Genomic DNA, 24,490 nt, shown 5'->3' with positions numbered 1-24,490 from the left:
CCACTTCCTAAGCCACTCAGGGGCTAGTGGGTGGGTGAACAGGGCTAGTAAGGAAAGGGAGAACAGTGGTGCTGTGGGGCAGTGGTGGGCCTGGCGGGCAAGCAGGAAGAGGAGGAGATTTCCTTCCCCTGCAAGCCTCCCATGTCCCCAATTGACTTTCATAATTCTGTGATGGGGGGTAGAATTGTTTCCATTATGAAAGCTACAGGAGGAACTGTAATATCAGAAACACTACTATTTCCTCATGTTTCTACAAAAGTAGAAGCAAACAGGTGAAGGTGAGTTAAGTTTGGACACACCCCACAATGAAGAAAAGTGGCAAGTGGGCTTTGCAAATCATGCAAACCATCAGAATCAGAGCAAAAATAACTATTTTATTTTATCCTAACATTCAATGCTGGCTCATACAGCTGTTTCTATGAGTGAAAGCCAACACAGGCTAAACATTTCTCCTAAGTAATAGTCAGTGCAGTTCTTCATTCTTGGTCTTTTGCATCCATTTCAGAGCAATGTTGAGCACAATTATGAGGCTTCTATACAGAAAAGTGAATAAAGTTGTTTGCAGTTACCTGTGTGTTCTTCTATCTGAAGCCTTGTGACATGACAACATTTTGCTGTGTGTAAAGGCAAACAGTTTTTCCCCACCCTTTTTCTTAGTAAAGGATGCAATGAGTCTCAGCAGTGACAACATTTAGGGAGAGGACTTCCATTACCTGCACACCTGTATTGGAATTGGATGCCATCAATATGGAGATAATACCCAGCTCTATATCTCAGTATCCAAATCCCCTAGTGATGCAGCAGAGGTACAGAGTTGCTGCCTTACAACTGTGGTCAAATGGCTGAAAACAAAAAAATTGAAATTGAACCCAGACAAGATGGTAGTGATGCTGGTTAGGAAGAGGAGATCTTGAGTGAACGGAGCTGCAAAAAAAGCTTTCTCTCAGCCTGGAAGATGGCCCCTACCTTGGAACTGGCTGATCTGGCCACCTAGATTCCTGTCATGGTAACATCAAGATTAGACTACTTGGATGCACTTTACATAGGTCTCCCCTCATACTCAGCTCAGAGACTCCAGCTGCAGAATGCCACAGCTTGATTATTGTCAGAACTAAAATGCGTATTACTCCTATTCTGCAGTCACTCCATTGGCTACACACCAGTTACCAGGCTCAATTCAAGGTTTAGCTACCACATACACTGCCCTTCATGGTCTTGGTTCCTAATATCTGGTCCCTAATATCTCCCCATATGCTCCATCATGGCAACTTCATTCATCTGAACATGGCCTTCTGCAGATACCACCCTGTAAATGGGCAAAATCAACAGCTGCCCATACACACACATTCCCTGTGGTGCCCCATACCTTACGGAATGGCCTGTCTGAAGAATGCTCCCAACTCTCCTGGCTTTCCACAAACTATGCAAAATTGAATTACTAAGGAGGGCTTTTTATTCAGGCAATAGGGGTGTGCTGAAAGGAAATGGTTGAGAGATATGCTTTTCTAAAGGGGTAGGGACTATAGACTATACTACTGGGTACGGTTGATGTAGATATGTTCCTACTGAGTCGTCTGTGCATCTTTAAAATGCCACATCAAATTACTTATGTTTTGGTCAGCATTGTTTCATCTTTGTATTCAAATTTATGCTTCTTTTCAAATTTCTGCAATGTATAACCTATTGCATTATTTATTGAATGTGCCAGCTGTCAATCATACCGATTTACACGTGTAATCTGTCCAGTCTCAGCGAGATAGTACAATAAATAAATAAATAAATAGTAAGAAATGCTAGATACTGAGGTCCGGCAGGGAGATAACACTGAAGTTCTTGATGAATACTAATGTAGCTATTTCTCCTTGTATTTTCCCTATGCGTTGGCAGGGAATAATGGATTTTAGACCTGTAGCAAAATGTCCTGAAGATTAAAATGGTCACTCACTGATGTCTGAATATTGCGTTTTTTAATGTCAGGTTTGTTTCCATTTATCATGTTGTGGAACTGAAAGAAAGCACTGAAAGCTGCTTCCGAGGCTAATAATGAAAGCTCGAATTAAACACTGCGTGCAGCCCCTTTCTATCTGGGCGTGGGAAGGGTGCCGCTTGGGTCAGAGACTTCTCCTCAAGCTATGGATATGCCTGATCTTGGGCCAGCCTATCCTGTCTCTCAGGCTAAGCTTCCTCACAACGATGGTGAGGTACTGGCAGAGATGGGTAAACGGACCCGAAATTCGTGTATTAAGGGGAAGGATTCTTAAAAATCCAACCTATAAATAAGGAAGAACCCCCCGTGGCTGCTACACACCTCCAAGCAACCCTCACATCGCCGGAGGAGTGGCCTTTTGGACACTCTCTCTCTTTCTTTGCCCTGAAAGCCAAAGGAGCGTCCCGTCCACCTTCGCTCCCGACAGGATCCCCGTCGTCCAGCAGTGGCGGCAGCAGTGGCCGGGAAGCGCCTGCGCGCTCTTTCAAGCGGCCGGTGCTGCTCCGCCGCTGACCCCTCTGCTAGCGCCGCCCGCAGCCAGCCTCGTGGCTGCTCTGTTGCTGCCTATTTTAGTCAAAGCCCCGCTACTCGCCTCGCCGGCGGCGGCGGGATCTATTTAGCGGGACGCTTCTTGCAAAAAGGGAGAGCCAGGGTCAACTTGGAGCCAGGAAAGGGCAAAGGTAAGGGGAAGAGCGGGCAGCCGGATGCCCTATGAGGGAGGGCGAGGAAGGCAGGTTTCGCTCTCCCCCTCTGGGGCGGCTCCTGCGGGATCCGGCGCCTGGGGCGGCGAGAGGGCGAATGGCCTGTAGCGCTTTCCCGGGTCATTGTCTCCCTGCTGAGGCTCACTGTCCAATTACATTTGTTTCCTCTGGTTATCAAAAGGCTTAAGTGTCCCTGGACCCCGGTCCTCTGAACTTAGGCAGCTGGGACCCCACTCCTCGCGCAGGTTGAGGATATGGCGGGAGAAGGCGCGCTTAACCTGCGCCTGAAGCACTTTTAATCGCCCTCCTTTTCAGGCTGAACCCTGGAGTGGAAAAGAAAGGGTCCGCTCGGGATCCCCTGATTCAAAGTAGTCCCTTTATTGCGCAAGACGCAGCCCGTGGCTTTCGTCCACCACCGCCCTGCCCGCGGTCGAAGCTCCTCTGCCTTCTCCGCCGCCAGCCCCCTACGCCGGATTAGGCACAGCTTCTCCTTTTGCCACCCACAGCCGGAGTGCCAAAATATCCTGGCATGGGCGAGAAGGAAGGAGGCAGCGGCAGGAAACCTCTCTGAGCGGCCCCTTCCTTCTGCCGCCGGGAGATAAACAGGCTTGGGAACTGAGCAGGGCAGCTTGAGTTTGTTCGAAGTCCCTCCAGCTCACTGACAAGGGAGGCGGGAGGAGTGAGGTGAAAACAAGGAATTCGGTTTTTGCCAAGTCTGGTCCCCACCCCCACCCCCGGACAGTGTAATAATACGGAGTAAATCTGATGTTGACATATTTATTTCGTTCACAGGAAAAATAATTCAGAATTTGTCAAATTTATGAAATTTTGAGTTGACTAGGAACTTTGATTTTCTCCCGTCCCTGTTGCATTGCTTAATTTAAACAAAATGAGAAACCCTGAAGAGTTCATGTCTTCCAAAGAATTGTACTTCCCCCCCCTGGACTCTCTTTCTCTGAAAGGCAAAGGTGGTGAGAAAGGCAAACCTAGGTGTGTGCTCTAGCTAACAGGGCTGCAGTTGTTTTCAGTTTGTTACCTGCAGCTCTAGTTCTGCGTATGATTTAAAAGATTAGTGTTTTTAAACGTTGGAATGGGATACCTTTTGAAACTCTTGTGTTCTCCAAAGGGTGGTATAGGATTACCAACCTCAGAGTGGGACCTAGAGTTCACCTGGAATTATAACCAATTTCCAAACTGCAGAGATCAGTTCCCCTGGAGGAAATGGCAGCTTTGGAGAATGGACTGTATGGCATCACATCCCCCCCACAGAGCGCTCTCTGCTTCCCAAATGCTGCTTTCCACAAGGACCATACCCCAAATCTCCAGAGTTGGCAATCTGAGTTGTGTGTGGGGATTGGACTAAAAAATACGTTAATTTCTGGAGTATTATTTTAAAATATGCTTGGTTTTCTAGAGTGGAGTTCATCAGTCTCCAGTTGCCCTCCCTTAGATTTCCCTGAGAGCTCCCACTGGCTCTGACCCCTCATCCAAGATGTGTGGAGTCAGCTTGTGGTTACTAGCTGCTGATCGTGATCAGAATGATTCTTTCTTCATATAGTCATGGCTGAGCATTGTCTATGAGAGGCTGTGTGGTTTTCATGAACTTGGAAAGCTCATAGATAGCATAGCTGGGGGAGGGAAGAAAATGAGAAACGGAAGACAGTCTACTTGCATTTCAGAAACTTTTAAGTCACAGTCTTAAAAAGTAGACAGTGTTGTCGTGTGAAAGGAATGTTTTTTTAAAATTAAATATGCACAAATATTTAACCATTAAGCATTTTTAAGACTTTTGAAATATACAATAAAAATCCCTACCTCACACAAGGGAGTGGAAACCCCTCTCCCCATCAAGCATCTGTGAACCAGAGCACAGAAACAAGCAGATGGATGCTGTTGTGTCATCCCCCCCCCCTTAGCACTCATTTCTTCCTTCTCTGCTTCTTTCTCTGTTTGTTCTGACAAAGTAAGGAAGATGAATTGCTCTCTCTAAATGCTGCTGGTCTTTTGTATTTCTGGATTGGGCCTTTGTGCTTCAACAGAAAGAAGCAATGAAATTGTTAATAATCACTGTTAGCTATTACCTTGAATACTGGGTTTATTGAAAATGTGAATTCTGACATAGCACATTTAAAAAGTCCTGAAAGACATCCACGTTAGGAAGGCATAAAAAAAAGTCTTCAAATAATCTTTGAAGCAGTTGAATAGGTTTTGGTTTTTTAGTTTTAAAAGCATCACTTGTAACACTTAAATAATGTTGAATACTTCCTTCACATTATAAGAACTAGACACGTGGCAGTGTAAAATACTACCTGGAAAAACAAGTGTGCTTGGTACTAAATGTGTAATGTACACTCTGTACAAGAGTAGGTGTAGATCTCAAAAGAGCAACATGGATTGTTCAAAGACAGATACAGAAACAGATACTTAAACTGACCAAACATAAATACCTGCAAGTTATGGGAATGAATCTAACAAGCAAAGAGGAAACGGTATTTAAAAATCAAGGTGTGGGAGAGAAGTATAAAGAAATATGGAGATATTATGTGCATAAAAAGCTTCTTCATCATCATCTATGTTCTCCCTTCATTTCTCTCTTCCTCTTTCTTATTTAGTTATTCCTGATATTAGTTTCTTGTGTGTAAGAGGTATGAATGGTGAATGAATGTCTGAAAGGCTTGTAATCCATAGTTTTTAATTGGGAGGAACTTTTTTAAAATTTGAAATTGCAGGGGCTAAGTTGAAGAGAAAGCCCTTCACAACTGGTGTGAAGAAAACTAAACCTGTTGGTCCAGAGAGACAGTAAAATTGGGGGTTAAAGTCCCAGTCCTAGAAGAACACCCCTGAACACAGCATTAGTAGTAGTAGTGCCACCATTCCCCCAGCCTAGTCCTGCCTCAAAAACTGGGGAAAACAAGCCTCTACTCTTAATAAACATTTGTTTATTTACATTACTTATAGTCAGCCTTTCTCACTGAGACCCCCAGGTGGATTACACAGTGCTTAGCTTCCAAGATCTGATGAAATAGAGCCAGTGCCCTGTTACCAGTTTTGAAAAGCCCTTCTGAATAATTCAGTTTTGCATAGTTTGTGGAAATCCAGGAGTGTAGGAGTTTTCTTAATGGAAAATGGGAGTAATATGCATGTTCCACGTACTCTTGATAACAACCAAGCTGCAGCTTTCTGCACCAACTGGTATCTCCAAGATGATTTTGAGGGGGAAGCCTATGTAAAGTACATTAAAGTAGTCTAGTCTCAGTGTTGCTATGGTGTGAATCCAGGTGGCCACATCAGTCATCATGTCAAAGTAGGGGCCATCTTCTAGGCTACACTGAGTTGTAAGGTTTCTTTTTCAGCTGCATTAATTTGCTTCTTTAGTAGCAATGCTGGACCTAGTATAAGCCCTGAAAGGGTCAATTGAACCCCACTGAAAGTGAGGAGCACAATATCCTTTAAGATTTCTGCCTTCCCAAACAGCATTACTTCTGTCTTGTCTGGATCCACTTTCAATTTGTTTGTTTTTAGCTATTTGACCACAGCTGTCTGGCAATGACTAAAGACCTCTACTCTGTCAGCAGAGGAGTTGAATAGAAACATACCAACCTGTATGTCATCTACATATTGATGACATCTAATTCCAGAGCTACAATTTATTTTTCTAAAAGCTTTACATAGACCTTGAATAACATGGGGGATAAGATTGTGACCTGTGGAACCCCACAAGATAATTGCCACACTGAGTATACCTGTCTCCAACAGCGATCCTTTTGAGTTAGTTCTGTGAGAAACTATTTAAACCAGTGCAAGGCACATCCCCTGATACTGTCTTCAAACAACTCAACAAGATTGCATGTCTTCTGTATCAAAGCCTGCAAATAGGTCCAGGAGGAGTAACAAAGAAGAGTGGCTTTTGTCACCATTCAGATGGAGGTCATCAGCTAAAGCCACCAGAGCCTCTTTGTCCCATAGCCCATCCTGAAACCAGACTAATAGTTTGACCTGCTGAGTCTCAGTAAAAGTTACAAAGGTAGCTGGGCCATACTGGCCTGGGCACTGGTTTATGTTGAAGGCAAATATCAAAGAAACACCACACAGTTATGAATAAGATATTTATTATAAATATGCATTAAAAGTTATATTTTGTAAAGTGTGTAAAAAGGATAGATAAAACAATAAATATCTAATGGATCCTAGCTACATACCAAGCATAACTGTACATATCTCTTGTCCTTTTAAGCCGTGATGGCAAGCTGTAGATGTCACCAGTGTTCTTAGCATCAGAGTTTCTGGGTCCAAGGCATCAAGTCAAATATGTAATCCAAAGGTACAAAGACATCCATAACTGAGACCAGCCATAAGGGCTTCAGGGAGATCTCAAAAAGCAACAGGCAGAGAACAAGAAGCAAAACTGACTTTTCTCATTTATTCCCAATTGCCTAGCAACCAGTCAGTACCCTACAATAGTATGTGTGATAGGTGCTCTGCAGTTACATCAAGCCCACATAGCATTACCACGAGCATGTACCATCTTCTCTTGGGAATCACAGCTGGGTCTGATAAGCTTAAGTGGTAGGAATGCTTGGCCTTGCCTCTAACCTTGGAAGCTTCAGCTACAGCACCTGCTGCACAACAAACTTCTGTGGATTCCGTCTCAAAGTGGCATCAATTACCCACAATTCATACAGACACTGGCCAAACAGGCCTTGTTCTCTTTACACCTTGGACCCACATATTTGAAGGACTATCCCTGTGAGCCAATATGTTTCTCAGGCAGTCATTTGCTGGCTGTCCCACCACTTAGTATGGCATTGACCAGAGTCTGGGCCTTCTGCTTTGCAGCTCCTGCTCTGTGGAATGGGCTCGCTGAAGTAGTGAGCTCCCCCACCCCCTGCCAAGATTTTTCAGGACGCACTGCAAGACTTGCTTATTTACCAGGGCTTTTGAGGGGATGTGAATGAATGGCAGGCATCTTTTAAGGGGAGCGGAAAGAGAGACATGCTCTTTGCTATTTTATATTGGTATTAACTGGAAATATTTTTTTACCTGTTATTGTAAGTCTCCTTGAACCATGTGTAAAGGTGGATTGTAAATGTTTTAATAAATACAATCAGGATTTGTAAGCATGGTGTTGCTGATATCCACTTTACCACAGAATTTGTCTTTGTAAGCCTGGATACTAGAGCTTGATGATGGATCAGGGACATCCGTAACACCTTCTCCTCTCCAATAGCTCCAGATAGAAAGATACATGTATACCAATACCAAATATGCCATGTGGTGGTGGTTGCCACCTAGAGATGGGCACAATCTGTATTACGAACGGAAAAAACCCACAATAATGGCGATCGCGCGATTGTGACCCGGCGGATCGTGATCGGCCATGGCCAACAATCCAGTGGTCGGGAGAGGCCTGGATCGGGGCGTTCGGGCTCAGTTCGGGGATCCAGACACTCAGGCACCAGCAATCTATTCCCCCGGCAACAGAGCCAGGTGAATGCCTGAGCTCTGTTTGCCCTCCTTCTGTCGCCCTGGAAACCCGAATGGAAGCCCAGCTTTCCTTGATCAGCAGGGCTTCCTTCCAACCACGGAGCAGCAAAGCAGTCACAAGTTGGAAGAAGACACCCAGGGGAGGGAGGGGGAAGGGGGTGTTCTGTAGCCATGGGCACTCCAATCTCATCCCTGCAAACCCTGATGAGCAGCTCTGACAGCCAAACACAGACCTCCTGTGTTGCTGAATGGGACTCATGTTTATAAATAGCCGTGGTCTCCCAGGCTGGGTTTCACTTTCTGCTAGCAGTGGAGTGGGACAGAGCTCTTGCTTGCCACTTGCTAGCCTTTGGGGAGAGAGACTGAGAGTACAATTGAGCTTGGTATCAGCCACTGTTCCTGTATCGTTGGGAACACCGGGGCGCCCCTCCGCTGTGGCCTCCACGATCTATGATCCATGATCTGGTTCGGGAACGGGAGATGATCGTTGCGGATCGTTTATTCGGGATCGTGGTCTGCACCGAACCACGATCCTCTGGATCGGTAAATTTTTTTGTTTCGTGCCCATGTCTATTGCCACCATCAATGTTATAAATGGACAATTTAGAATGCACCCAGATCAGAATACGTGTACAGGGAAGTTCACAGTTAGTCCATCCTAAGAGGCCCAGTTCAGTTGTGCCCTTAATCAGAACTTGTTGCAAAATTACTAATCCAGCCTTGCTGCACATATCTGTTTCCTCATTTTGTTATTATGATATGGCAAGGGGGAATTATGAGACTCCATAAGGATGATCAATACATGCACAGTATTGATAATGCACATTTAAGTTGCAGTGTAATGCATCTAAAATAGATTTTTAAGCAGCATCTCTATTAAGAGCTTCAGTATAAGGAAGTAAACAGAAAATAAATTGATTTGCCCCTAGAAGTTGGCATACACAATAAGCTGTTCTTTTAAGGTTTCTGTATACTGTGCATCGTATGTGCTAACATTTTATTTAGCAAAACTCTCACAGTATTGAATTGCTGGTAATGTAAAGATGTCACTAAGAAAATCTGATTTCCAGAATTTGGACCTTATCTGCAATCTCGATGGGAGTTAACGCATATTGATCTAATTTGGTGTGTGGGGGGGGGATCATTTAATTGGCTTACTGTAGAGTAAGCTCTTCCTTGGAAAGTTTATATCACAGTTAGAAAGACTGGGCTATTGCTCTCGTATGTGACAACAGTGCCTATAATGGCTGATTTCTAGTTGGATTGTTTCCAGGCCAGTACTTTACGAATGGTGCTGATTTCATTTGGCATTCAATCTGTATTAACAACAGGTTAAGGGGAGTGGTTGTTCTTTACCCTGCATTTCAGTCACCTCTTCCTCAAAAACTGGAGGGGTTGAAAGATTCTCTTTTTCAGGGATAAAGATGGAACTCGGTAAAGGAAGCAACAAAGCCTCAAAATGCCTTTTGCCTTGTTTTCATACATGGTTTGTGACACAGATGTGTTCCTCCTTTGGATTCCTGTTGAATGTAGAAATACATATGGAAACATCACTGGCACTGAGAAACCAATGTGTGTTGCCTAGTCATTCCATGTTCCATCTTTCTCATGTGATGCTATAGACCTGTGGTCTTCAAATTTTCTAGGCTTGGGAGCCACCTTCATCTTCCATTCATCTATGAGCATGTGACAGGAAGAAGAGGAATAAATTCCTCTCCAGTGTCATCAGACCAAGCAACAGACCAAGAAATCTGGAGACAGAAAATACAAGCTTAGCCTGGGAGGTGTGCTGCCAAAAGAAAGCTAAGGGTCAGAGTCATGGAGGAATTCACTGCTAAGAGGCCTCTCCTCTCTGTCCTACTGTTCTTCTTAGCACATGTGCAAATAAAGACAGGAGGCATGGTGCCATTGTTCTCTATGCATGTACACTATCTTCCAAAAATTAGAATGGTTTACATATAAAGTAAATGTATCACATGGCTGATTTAATTTGGAAAATAATGAGTTAATCTCAGGATTTCTCCTTAATTTTTTGATGTGTGTGTGTGTAATGGGATTTGAAATGAAGTAGTCCCTGCAAAAAATGAGTCATGAAAGTGCATAGTGCATCCCTCATTGATGTTTTTAGGGTACAGTACTGAGTTTACCAATACACAGATAGCTCATAGATGGCCCAGTTCTCAAACCTCTTATTTGAAAACTGGTTGCAGTAATGAACAATGTACTCAAATTGGGTATTTGACCTCTTCATCAACGCACCAGTTAACATATTGGGCATGACTGGATATTTTGTGCAAGTCCTAAACTACTTCCCCTCCCCTCTGTTTCTGTTGTTGTGAAACTGTCTTAAAATGTGAAAGCAATAACTGATGACATTGCAGAAGCTAGAAGACTGAGTGAATATTATTTCCTTTAGTTCCAGCATAGCATATGCAGGTTACGTATGCACTTTACCATTATGATCTCAAAGAAATTAGGATAAAATGTGACAGAAAAAAGCTATGGGAGAAAGGGTAGCATTCTGTTACTACAATACTTTGAAAAATAAAATGAGCTCTGTGCAATGAAATTAGAAAAGTATGAAAGTAATTCTGTGTAGTTAAACTCGAGAATTCATTGTCACAAGGTCTCTGTATGAAACTAATAACATTTTAGTATCCATGAACTGGATACTACGAGCATCCAGCACATTTGACTGTCATACTATACTAAATTGTGTTTGTTTAGTGTAAGATGAAATATTAGTAATTTCTAATCTAATGTGCTGAGGCCATGAAAAAACTACTGATAGCCTATGAAAATTAAATGTAATTAAAGGTTCCTAATGTTCTCAGGGACATACTGCTGCCCTCTTCATTGCTTTGTGATTATTTGTTCAATTCCTAAGTATATTTTGCCTTTTTCCCCATCATGGGATACAAGGTCTAGGATTCCCTGAAGATCACAACTCCTGATAGTGAGCACAACTAGGCACCTGCTTAGGTTCCACTGTTGGCTTCTGTTAGGCCTCTTTATAATTTTTTTTTAAAAAAACTGTGGTTTCATTCACTCCCAGCACAGAGACTTGACATAATTAATTGCACATTGCTGGTATGTAGTAGCCTTTTTTTGATCAAGAGGTATAGTTTCAACAGTGAATCTCACACAAAAAAAGTGGGTGGGTTCCTTCTGTGATGGATAATTTCTTTTTCACACTGTAGAAGTTATGCATTGCTGTGATTTTCATACTGAAAAAATATTTTACTATGTTTATAAGAAATTTGGAGAGCCCTGATTGAATATTTGATTGAATAGCTGTCTGAATGCTACATAAATTTCTGTTTGTTAATAGATTGTTAAGAAATGTTTAGTAAGCTGGCGAATATGTGGCAGATGTAGGGAAGGGATTTATATAACTTAACTGGCACAAAGCATTATTTTACCTACTTCAGGTACACTGTCAGCAAATTGCAGCTTTTCAAATACCTGAATATCAATGTTTGATGAGCCACTTAATACAAATCCCATGGAAGTGATGGCTCTTCTGGGGACCAAGTAGCTAGAGAATAACTGCATCACTTCTTTTTCTGTTTAACTAAAAGAAAAGTAGTACGAGCATTATGCCTTTGTTCCTTTTCAGAAGTTATTTTAATCAAAATTATTCTTGGTGGGTAATTCGGCTCTAGGGACAGCATCAGAGGCAGAATATTCCTTTATCAATATATGTCTGTGTTCCAAATATGAAAATGGTAATTTATATTGACCACTGTCATGATTTATGAGTTCTGTGATTTATAGGAAGAGAAATATGGAGTATATTCCATTTATAATGTGCTTGCTGTGGACTTTGTGATACACCAGGAAGAAATGGAGTAATTGGCTAGGGTTAATTGAGGACAGTAATTAAAGATGTGTTTATGCCCTCAGTTGTGGGTCAGAATTAGAATTCTCCCTGTTTATTCAGTGTTAGGAGACAGTAATGTACTTGGGTCCCCCCCCCCCCACATCTGTTAAGATTAATCCTTTTAACCCATGGAAGGACGGGCATAAATTAGCTTGCAACAGATTGAGTGTGTTTTGTCAAACATTATCTCTTTTTTTTATATTCAAACCAATCAATTACAATAGTTTTTAAAACATATTAGTCCCATTCCTGAGGACCTACTCATACTTAAATCCCATTGAAGGCGGTAGAACAGTCAATCTTGACTAGCATGTTCTATTACTTTCAGCAAGATTTAGGTGCAGCTATTTTTTTCTGGAATGGGGTCACTTAGAATAAACAATGTCACATATGCTGATTTTATAGGGCAAAATCTATTGAAAGCAGTTAAGCTTAGATACAGGTTTTGATTGAAGCAATACAAGATTCTTGACTTTTAAGATCTAGGAACTTTTTTCCGTTTATGTGCCTTGTGTCAATATGTGCTTGGCACACATTTGAAATAATAAATGATTGGAGTAGGTGATAATTCTTTCAACATAGACAAGACAGTTAAATCAATACTTTTAGCAAGCTTTGAATAACTTGGCAGTCTACTGCTGTTTTATGGGTTTCCCATAATTACTGCTGACTTTTTTATTCTAGAAAATTATTTGAACATGTTCTGATTTATGGATTTCATTAAGATCTTGGGTATTTTCCCCAAATTGTAGCAAGCTTTTTAAGGTTTAATAAATCAGCTGTTCATTTCAGAACACAGCATAGTTCATATATTTGCCTCTTAAGAAACCATTTTGTGGAATAAAGCATTTTAGCAAATGTAGAGGTGGCCAAGCAGCAAAACACCTACACACAATCATGTTTGGTGATCCTCCTTTCCACACCCTATATTTCAGTTGAGGACCCCCACTGCTTCCTTCTGCTCTCACCAATCCAGTGCCTTGCTTAGAGATGTGGAAGGCTAGAAAAACATGGAAGAATTAGGGCTACCAAGGCCCTCGCTATGGTGGGGAATCCCCCAGCCACTACCCCCTGCCACTGCTCACCTGGCTGGTGGGGGGAAGGTGTCCGGTAAGGGGAAAGCAGGCCAGCAGGCATGTGCACAAAGTGTATACATGCCCCTTTGTTCCCCGGTGATGAACAACCTCATTCTCAGTGCGACCAGGTTTTTAACGAATTGCCCCCCTGGCATGACCCATTGCTTCTGTGTCACTCCGGAAATTATGTCATTGCCAAGGGGCATGGGGCGCATGTGTGCTTTGTGCACACACTCAGGTGAGAACTTGTACACTCCCTGCCCCCCCCCCCTGCGCCCTGGGTTTGGACAGTAGATAACAGCATGAAGATTTTTATCCAAGACAATAGACAATATTTGATCTTGATCATTCTTGTGCATACTGTAGAAATGTACAACATGTTTTCAAGCATTCATGTACTGTTAATCTTGTCACATAATAATGTACATGATGATAATTTGTTATGGGAAAAGTCAGTGTTGTCAGCTTTATAAAGTTCCATTCAATATCCAAATGGTTGTTAGCCCTATTATGACAGTATAAAACTGTTTCTGCCCAAATAACACACTCTAATTTCCTTACTACAAAATTTGTGGGGGTTTTTGTTTCAACTGTTATTTTTTTCCTACTTCTCAGATATCAGAAACTATAAAGTAGCATAGGCTGCACCAGTTTATAGTTCCTTCTTTCTCTTTAATACATTGTATGTTTGCAGCTTTGCTTGTACAAATTTAGGGCACTTAGTTACAAAACTAAGGTGATTTTTAGATTTCATAAATACACAAAATGCCCTGATAGCCTAGGAGAGCCTGAATAGTCTAGGAGAGCCTGATCTCAGAAGCTAACCAGGGTCAGCCTTGGTTAGTAATTGGGAACTGAATACTACCATGTCAGGAATGTTTTTTTCTGATGTGATTTGTTCAACGATAAGAACTGTGCCAGAGAATGAGTGTGCTCCACTGTATTTCATGTTCAACATTATCCTTGGAGACATGGATCCTAGCCTAGTCATGGATTCCTTCCTGCAGATGTGACTTTCCACTAGTAAAAATGGAAATAACAACTTTGTAGCACTACTATAAAGGTGAATGAGAGCAAAACGTGCTCTAGAAGTACTACATATAACTTCATCACTAGAGAACATTTAAAATTTCTGTCCTATCATTTAACTCAAAGCAGTTTACATAACAAAATGTCATAAAAATGAAAAGCATGAATACTGGGAGTAAAATGACAAAATCTAATTCAAATCAACAAGAAACAGAAGGCCCCAAACTTAATCCTAAATCTGGCAGCCAAAATAATCAATGTAGCACAAAAATAGCAGCTAGTTTCATAATCCACAAAAATAGAAGGTATGTTTTAGACGAATTTCTAAAGACTAACGGACTGAGCTGGCAGTAGGTGACTTGATAAGGAAGCACAAGGGAACAGTCATGAATGTCACAACCTTTTGTGAGATACATTAAGATACCATTTTTATTGATAACTCGGGTGAATTTTGTGATATTTATTTGTGATACTTATTGATATTTTGGTTAGTTCTAATAAAAAGCATTATGAAACTTTTGTTTTCTGAATCTGCAGTTATTTGCAAATTTAGCGATGATAATATATATCTTGTTGATCTTATTACAGCCATTATCTTTGGTTCTTTATAAAAAAAAACTGAGAAAAATGCAAAATCAGACAGGAAGTCCTTGGGCAAGGTCTCAGTGGATCATGGCTGAGACTACCAGTTACGAAAGAACTATATAAATATTAATTTTAGCTTCGGAAATCTGCTTTATTGTGCCGGTATACTGACGTGTCCTCTGAGATTTTTTAAGGCCTTGGTCGTGATACAAATACCCCAAAAGCTCAAGTACAAAATAAGCTGACCCATCCACTATGAACTGCAGCACTATGTATTCCTGTTCTTCATAATACCACTTACAGATTGCTGTGAGGCGTGAATTTGATTGCTGTGTGGTAATTTTTTAAAAAAATGTTGAATGAGAACACTACATTTGGGGCCAATTTACATTTAGTGAGATAATATGTCAAGTACTTTGAGCATGCATAGTCAAATTAAACATTGTCTAAGCAAAAGTGTTTTTGGTTTTTTTTTCTGATGTTCCTCTGCTTTTGTCCACACAGGACTCCCAGCCCCAGCATAGCCTGTCCAGGGATCTCTGACTAGCATAAAAACCTGATAGGATTCATCCCAATCCATAGAACCTTTTTCTTGAATCAAGATGTTGGGCAGATAAGGTTTTTAATATAGCAAAAGACAAAATGTCCTGTTAATGGTTTAAGTTGCCAGATTAATGTTTTTGAACTAGTGACTTGTAACCACTCTGGAGACCTCTGAAATGTGCATACCGAACCAGCAAAGTCGGTAAAAAAAAGTCTGCAAAAGATTATCAAGTAAAAGGTACAATTAAAACAGAATGCCACATATTTTCAAACCATTTATGTCTTGAATAGTTTTTATTAAGTTTTATTCCTTTAATTTCTGGGGGCAAACAAAAGGATTTTCTGATCCATAAAAAACATAATAAAAGTTCAAGTAGTAGTACAAAAACATAAAGCCGCAAGGAAGACGTCAAGATGACATTGTAAAAATGATAAGGAACGGTATAAATGATAGACATTATTGTAAAGCCATTGGGAAGCCAATTAGGCTTGTAGTAAAGATTAACAAAATTTATTCCAGCATGAACTTTTCATGAGTTGGAGCTACCTTCATGAGATGAACTCAAGAGTTCACTTGCATTTGATGAAGTGAGTTCTGACTCATGAAAAATATGGTATAATCTCTTAACCATTATTAAGGGATAGTGAATATACTGCAGAATTTGTTCTTTGCTGCCTGTCTGTAGATGAAATTCACCACAATCAGTATTGCCAGTAGATGCCGAGAAGTTAGCCGTGTTAGTCTGTGGTAGCAAAATCAAAAAGAGTCCAGTAGCACCTTTAAGACTAACCAATTTTATTTTAGCATAAGCTTTCGAGAATCAAGTTCTCTTCGTCAGATGCCTGTATCAGGCATCTGACGAAGAGAACTTGATTCTCGAAAGCTTATGCTAAAATAAAATTGGTTAGTCTTAAAGGTGCTACTGGACTCTTTTTGATTTTAGTATTGCCAGTGTATACCTTGGATGTGAATGACACACAAGGGGAAAATTTTGGGTGGGATTGGTCTGTATTGAGGAAGTACAATCTGGTGGCTGTTCCTGGAGTTTAGAAGAAAAAAAATGTAATTCTGAGAGAGAGAGAGAGAGAGAGAGAGAGAGAGAGAGAGAGGTGATCCTATGAATGAAAGACCTCCAAAATGTCCTATTGTTACAGATTTGCTCAGATCCTGCAAACTGGAGGATGTGGCTTCTTTTACTGAATCAAGCAATCTCATTTTGGGTCTTCCTCTTTTCCTACTGCCTTTCATTTTTCCTAGCATTATTGACTTTTCCAGAGAATCTTGTCTTCTCATGATGTGATCAAAGTATGATAGCCTCAGTTTTGTCATTTTAGCTTCTAGGGAGACTTCAGGCTTGATATGATCTAATACCCACTTAATTGACTTTTGGCCATCAATGGTATCTGCAAAAATATGCTTATGTGTCATTCTGTCCATCCCCATTTGTAATGCAGCATGAACTGAAGCAGAACTAAAGGCCTTCATCACAGAGGCACTATTTGTGTGAACATGCTGCGAACAACACCTTCAAACCCTGCTGCTAATGGTCACTTTGAGAAACCAATAAGAAAATTAAAACGCATCACCTGATAAATTCAATACGGATATTTTCCATGCATTGGCATTGAACTTCTATAATGATTGCACCTCTTAAAAGTGATGAATCTTCTCAGCAAGAGAAAGTAAAAGCTGGCTTGAGTGACTTTTGAAAAATATGCTTCATTGATTGCTCAAGATATTTAACAGCTGGAAAAGATTCTTTTAAAAAATATAAGCACTGAAGTGGGCTCAGTTGTCTGTCTTGGACATAGTGCATCATTGGCACAGGTGCAGTGCAACTGTAAATAATCACTATACTCTCTCACTGGAGAAAGAAAATGGCAAAACAGATCCAAGGAACTGAGAGCATAGAAATGCACTGGAGCCCATAGCAGCATCTGTATCTGCCAGTCATGGAGAGGTGTACTGGTCACACTGTTGGGTCTGCTATAAATAGAAGCAACAAACCAGCACATGGGGATGTCACTAGGGTTGCACATTCTCTAGACGAGGCCTGGAGAACTGGAATTATAGCTGATCTTCAGACTACAGAGATCAGTTCTTCTGGAAAAATGGCTGCTTTAGATGGTGGACTCTAGAATTATGTGGAATTATGGGGGCCCCTCCCCTCTCCAAAAGCCACCATTTCCAGGCTTCACCCCAAATCTCCAAGAATTTCCCAACCCAGAGGTGGTAACTTTGAATGTTAATGTGCCACCCATCAACAGAGAACAATAAGGATAGGAACAAATGCAATCCAGCTCCTTCTGCTATTTCTCTACTTTGATGCTATTACAATAACTTCAAGTTGTCTAAATATGGATAGTTACCCCAATATAAGTAAATGAGATCTGTATGCACAACCAGTGCAGATACACTGAATATGATAAGAGAATCTGAAGGGTCACAAGACATACAAATGCTTTAATTGTACAGAAGGCAAGCTGAGGTTCAAAAAACTACCTTAAGTGTAGCTGTAGACTTAGGTTTCCAGGCAGCCCTCAGTTTTTAAAATGGTTTGCCATGAAACATTTTTATCAAGGACTATTCAAAGCATGCAAAGACAACTAAAGATTGGTAACGTCAACAGTTTCAATCAAAATAATTCTTTTATAGGTTCCCAATACCCTGTAATTTTTTTGATTTCTAACTTTATAGCACAAACAATGCTATCAAAGAAACATGAAGTGTCTTCTCCTTAGTCATGGAAGACTAGTTGTTCATTGAATGCTAAAATATTCTTTGGAATCTAGAACAGTGGTTCCCAGCCTTTTTGGTATGGTGACCCACAAATCCAAATTTCCTGACCTTTCAAAGACTGGCCGTAGAGACTGAGAAGGAGGGGGAGGGCAGGTTGAGGAGATGTGAGAAGATGGCAGATATTGACAAAGAGGTAGATGGCAAGTGGCTTAATGCGATATATCTCCCACAGCAGGTAGAGGGTCATGAGGCACTGCAGGGGGCTGAGCAAGAGGTTGGAATGCTGAAAGAGTTGTACCAAGATAGATTCTATGCTCTTTCTCTCCTCTTGCATTTCCATGTGCTGAACAGCTCCCATCTATTCTTCCAGCTACTATTGTAAAGTTACTTGTTTCCAGCCAGCTCCCCCCTCCATTATTGTCATAAAGCGGGAGGGCAAGAATGCGAAGAGCTGGCAAGGAAGAAAAAGAGTGAAAGAGAAGAGTGAAATGGGTAGGACCCACCATTTGGGATGGCTGACCTATGACCCACTTTAAGAGTCTTCCCAGTCCACTCTTGACCCAGAGGTTGAGAAACACTGATCTAGAAGACAATGACATTGTATGTACATTTATTGTGGAACAAGCCCTTTTGAGGTTGGGAAGCATTTCTTCTGAGCAAATATGACAAGTATCACACAGTGAAAGTACTTTAACAATGAGTAGTAATAATGGTGTGGGCTGGTCTACATGCCTTTTTAGAAGTTACATGTCTTTAATATCAGCATTTTGTATAAGCATGCCTTTTCTAATAATTTTTCTCCCTCCTAACTCTTTTTTTTAGATCAAATAATGATATGGAATCAAGCAAAAGATACAACAGCCACCGTGGGACAATACCGACTCATGAGAACACCATCTTCCTAGCTGATGATTATATTACAGCTTTTCAAGCCAAAATAAGTATGACATTATGGTCACCAGCTGGCTTTGGAAACATGGATAGGAAGATGATGATCTTCTTTTTTATCTGTATCATATTTATATAACACAGATTTTGCAAGTTAGAGAAGGAAAACAGTACCAATCAGTCTGGTGATCTAGCCATGGGAGACAACTCAAGTTTTTGGGACAGTTTGATATATGCACATCCTGTCTGTGTAAACTGGAAGTCAGAAGCAGAAGGATCTATCTACCACCTAGCTAGCATTTTGTTTGTTGTTGGATACATGGGTGGAAGTGGATTTTTTGGCCTGCTGTATGTCTTCTGTTTGCTTGGACTTGGTTTTCTGTGCTCTTCTGTCTGGGCATGGCTGGATGTCTGCGCAGCTGATATTTTCTCTTGGAATTTCATACTGTTTGTGATATGCTTCATACAGTTTGTTTATGTAACCTACCAAGTTAGGAGTGTTGCCTTTGACAGAGAATTCCAGGAGCTTTACAATGCTCTGTTCCAGCCTCTGGGGATTTCGCTGACTGTTTTTAGAAAGATTGTGCGCTGCTGTGATGAAGAAATTGTTACACTGGAGAAGGAGCACTGTTACGCCATGCAAGGCAAAACACCAATTGATAAGCTCTCCTTGCTTGTGTCAGGAAGGTTAGTACAGAGCTTCTTTACTTCTTTCATGTCCACACACACACGCTCTCTTTCTGCATTTAAAAAGCAGGAAAAATACCCAGGAACACAAAGACTAGGCATTGTTTGATCCTATTTAATTTAATTACAGTAGATCTGATATTTCCACACTTTAAACCTCTATGTGAAAAACTTTTCTAGTACCAAAGATGTAACAATTTTACAGCAACAACAAAAAGGGGTTATTTTAATTATTACTTGTTCTCTACAATTTCATTCAAGTGTTCAAATGCATAAATACCTGGACTTTTGCAGCAAGATTTGTCTTCCTGAGAAAAACAGCTTCCATCTTCTTTTAAATTAGGGCAGGGGGGAAGCTAAAGTACTGTTAGTAGTAGAACAACCTCTGAAAAGATGTAGGCTACTGAAAGTGCAGAAAACAGATTGAGGCTTCTGTAGGGTTTCCAGAGGTCAGGATTATCTTGTGTGTTATATGGATCTGTCCCTCCTCATCAGGGGAGATTGATATACATTGAAAGAATTCAGTGCTGTCCTAAGCAGATCTCCTCAGCCTGTTCCATGGAGCTTACTCCCACGTAACTGTTCTTAGGATTGCATTGTTAAACCACCAAGATAAAAGGCTGATTTAAATTTTAGCATTCCCAGTATTACTTAGACAATTCCTAATAAAACGATATCCTAATTTGTTACCACAATCATAACATTATTTGGATGTAAAATACAGTGGCATTTATACAGATACATAGGGTACATATGCATTTCTTAAATGCTTAATATTTTTAACATTTTACTGAGTGATATTACTTTTTAAAAGGCAACATAATGCTCCTTACCCCAGATACTGTCACACAACATGTAGCCATGACAGATTTTTGTAGGCAAGGGTTGATTGAAATCAACTTTTGAAGGTGTCTCCTGTTCTCAATGATCCTCAATGAGGCACCATTCCAAACGAACAGGTGGTCGTTGCAAGCCTCGTTTGTTGTGTTCGGTCGCTGTTCAGGAACCCAGACACTCAGGCGCCTTCAATCAATTGCCTCGGCAACGGAGGGAGGGACTGCCTGAACTCTGCACGCCCTCTGTCGCCCTGGACACCCCAATCAAAGCCCAACTTAGCTTGATGGGCAGGTCTTCCTTCCAAGTGTGGAGCTGCAAATTGGTAACAATTAGTAACATGGGAGCAGACACCGGGGGGAGGGAGGGAGGAGGGGGTGTTCTGTGGCCATGGGAACTCCAATCTCATCCCTGCAAACCCTGTTAGGCAGTTCTGACTGCCAACCACAGACTTCCTGCTTTTATCAATGAGACCTCGGTTTATAAAAAGGCACTGTGCTCCCAGCTCTGGTTTTCAGTTTCAGCAACCAGTGGAGTGGGACAGGCTGTTGCTAGAGACAGGGAGAGTGTATTGGAGCTGGGATTTTTTGTGTGTGTTTAGATAGGGATCTATCTCTCCTCTGGTTCCAGGGCTGCAGCCAGGCCCTGGGGCCAAGCTCAGTGGGCACCTCGGCTGAGGGCTCACATTATTATCAGTGCCTGATCTGATCAGGTCTCTGGGAGTGCTGGGCTAGGGCTCTTACCCCCTCCTCCTGGTTCTAGGGCTGCAGCCAGGCCCTGGGGCCAAGCTCAGTGAGCACCTTGGCTGAGGGCTCACAGTGTTGTTCCCTTTCTTCCTTCTTGTTTGCTGGCACAATGACACTTTGGGTGGGGGCAAAGGGTGGTCATGGGGGGAAATGCAAAGATTGTCCTGGTTGCCCTGTGGGAAGTAGTATTGGGCAGGGCTCTGCGGCAGCAGAGACTCGCTCCCCAAAAATCACCCGTGGGGGCTGTGGAGGAGGCCAAAGAGCTCTTTCTGCCAGGGGAAGAGGAACTCTTTCAAATCTTTGAGGAGGAGGCTGAGGGATCCATGGAGGGATTGTTGGGGTTCGATGAAACATCCATCCCGTCCCCATCCCAAACTCCTGGTGCTGTCCCTGCCTGCAGTCCACCCCTCACTCTGTCTTTCGTTGCCCGCTCAGCAGCGCAGCCAGTAACCCTTCGTCCTCCCTCCCCTGGAAGAGTTAGCAGGGCATGGTTCAAATTGGCTGCATGGAGGCACTTCCGGGCCCCCTCCAAATGACCCCCGTGTGGTGTGGCACTGAGGAATATGGATTTGAAAAAATGGATTTGTGCATAACAGTACCTTCTCTGTGATGGCCTGGTATGCAGGGGCAATGACCCGAAGCACCTGTCATCAACGGGCCTGACCTGACCAGGCACCTGAAGACGCACCACCTGAGCCTGTAGTCTCCGTCCTCAGCCAGCAAAGTATCTGGCAGGGGGCTAACAGCTCCTCTGAGCAGGGATCAGTGAGAGGGCCACCGGAATCCACCCCAAGCAAGAAGCCTTGCTTCGAGGGTGCTGCTGGTGGGAGCAGAACAGTCAGGCAGGCCGCCCTTGGGGAGGTTGTTCTATTGGGGTCGGGGATAGTGCTGTTGAAAAGGGTGAGGTCAGGGGGTCAGGAGGTGGGCATTCATATGGTGGCAGAAGCGATCGCCCTGCAAGGACTCCCCCTGTCCATCATGGAGGGCGTGGGCTTCCAAAGGCTGCTTCAGCACTTTGCCCTGTGGTTCTCTATGCCGTCACGGCACACCATTGTGCATAGAGTCCTGCCTACCCTCTACCAGTCTGTGCGAGACATGGTGCTCAGGGAACTGTCGGCTGCCAAAGGCCGTACTGTGCACTTCACGGCCGACCTCTGGAGTGGCTGCCATCACTGGTACCTTGCCATTACTGCCCACTGGTGGCAACCAGAGGACCTCCGCCACCCCAGGCCAAGAACTGGTCCATGGAAAAAGGCGCCATGCTTGATACCGGGCTACAGGGTAGTTCTTCTCCAGGCCCGGGGGATGGATGAGGTCCATACGGGAAGAACATTGCCACCACCATGAAGGCGGCTCTGAGGGACTGGACAGCGGGGACGGAAGAGTTTGTCCATGGCTTCATGGTGATGGACATGGGAAGCAACATGTTGGCAGCTCTGAAAGAGGCATCCCTCCCGGGCCTGGTGTGCATGGTGCACAAGCTGTACCTGGTGATGAGGTATGTGCTTGGGCTGCGGAGCAAGCTGAGGGACAGCTAGGACAAGGGAACCTTGTGGACGCACAATCTGCTGGAGAGCTGCCGCATTGCTTCCCACTTCTCCCACAGCATCAACTCTTCCCATGAGTGGGAGGAGGGGACCATGAGCACCAACTCTTTCAGGACCTGCCTACCTGCTGGAACTCCACCTACGACATGGTTTGTCATCTGATGGAGCAGAGGGGGCTGTTGCAGAACATCTTGTCATCCACGGACGTTCTGAGGAGGGGAGAGGAGCTGAGCGTCAGCTCCATGGAATGGAGAGTCCTGTCCCAGATGCTGAAACCCTTTAAGGAGGCCACCGAGCTCCCGTGCTCCTACGAGGCCAGCCTGGGTCAGGTCATCCCCCTGATCCACGGGCTCGACCAGTTCCTGGCCAAGGATCTCGAGCATGATAAAAAGCTGCTCCCCAGGGTCTTTGTGAGCAGAATCCAGGTGTGCGTTGCCGAGCACTTGCATCCTCTGCGCCACGAGGTGCTGTACCAAATGGCTTCCCTCTGTGACCCCTGGATCAAGGGCAGCATCGCCATGTGGGCGGGTGAGATGCTGCGCCGGAAAAAGGAGCTCCACCAAGCAGTGCTCCATTACCAGAAATAGAAGGCCGGCCTGAGGGAACCGGGCAGGGGTGAGGGGCGGGCAGCGGAGAAGGAGAAGCAGGAGGAGGAGGAGGGATGGGGGGAGTTGGGAAGTAAGCCATGCCAGGAGAGACCCACCCAAATGGCCCTATTTGATCTCTGGGCCTCGTCAGTGGGCTGCGTGGTTGGCCGCAGCACAGTGGGCACATTGCTCGCAGTGGAAGACTCGGCGGGGGCTATTGTGTGAGAGTACCTGGCGGAGCCCACCGAGCCCCTCCCCCACTCTAATCCCTTGGAGTATTGGGTGAGAAAATCTTTTGTCTGGCTGGACCTGTCCATCGTGGCAACCAACATCCTGCCCTCCCACCAGTGTGCAGAGCGAGTGGGTGTTCTCTCACCTTGGACATCTTTTCCATCCCTGCTGCGCATGTCTGCAGCCAGACCTGGTGGCATCTCCTTGGGTATCTCTCCTTGGACCTGGATCTATTGGCCCTCTGAGCCTCCCCAAGTCTACTGTGGCTCTCGGCCAAGATGCTATGCAGCGGGCTCCAGCACTCCTTGGTTCTCTGGGCTGCTTCCATGGCTGGCAATCGGTGGTCCTCCTCTCACAGACAAGTTCCACAACGGTCCCTCTTTCAACCTCTCCTTCTCTTGATGGCAACTATACGACCCTTCCCCACAATCTGTCCTGCCCATACTGTCCTCTAACTGACAATTCCCCGGATGATCCCTCTTTCATCCTCAGTGTCTGCAGTTGGAACCAGAATTACCCTTCCCTATGACCTCTCCTGTCATGCCCACCTCATCCTTTCTGCGAAGGCAGGACGGTGGGTGATGTCAGCTGCCGCCGCTTTTGGCCATGAGGGACCGCTCTGCTGCTGCTGCTGCTGATAGGGCAACACAGCCTAGGGCAACATAGCCCAGAGACCCCTATCTGTGGGCTCCTGCTGACCCCTCTGGATGTGGGGGGGGGGAATGGGGCTCTCCCACCTACCCTTTCCGCAAAGGCAGGAAGGTAGGTGCTGTCTGCTGCTGCTGTTCTTGGCCATGAGGGGCAGATCAGGAACTCTTTCACATGTAGTTGTGGAGCACGGGGCCCCCCATCCATGGGCACCTGTTGTCCCCTCCCCTCTGAGCAGGGGGGAGTGGGTCCCAGCCACAACACCCATCCTTTCCACGAAGGCAGGAAGGTGGG

The 24,490-nt window shown here is 43.7% G+C and overlaps 1 protein-coding gene across 1 annotated transcript in view; it reads left to right on the top strand.

Annotated features, from left to right (window-relative positions):
- Positions 1 to 2,500: 2,500 nt before the first annotated feature.
- Positions 2,501 to 24,490, top strand: part of BVES (blood vessel epicardial substance) — a 66,820-nt gene continuing 44,830 nt past the window's right edge. The window contains exons 1-2 of the mRNA XM_054976723.1: positions 2,501 to 2,667; positions 18,851 to 19,603. Of these exons, the coding sequence (XP_054832698.1) occupies positions 19,113 to 19,603 (491 nt within the window). The 5' untranslated portion in view covers positions 2,501 to 2,667; positions 18,851 to 19,112. The remainder of the gene's footprint in view (positions 2,668 to 18,850; positions 19,604 to 24,490) is intronic.

This window comes from Eublepharis macularius, chromosome 1 (assembly GCF_028583425.1).
Source record: "Eublepharis macularius isolate TG4126 chromosome 1, MPM_Emac_v1.0, whole genome shotgun sequence".
NCBI classification, from domain to species: domain Eukaryota; kingdom Metazoa; phylum Chordata; class Lepidosauria; order Squamata; family Eublepharidae; genus Eublepharis; species Eublepharis macularius.
Note: the sequence above shows the minus strand (reverse complement) of the source record. Positions and strands in the feature narration are given on the sequence as shown.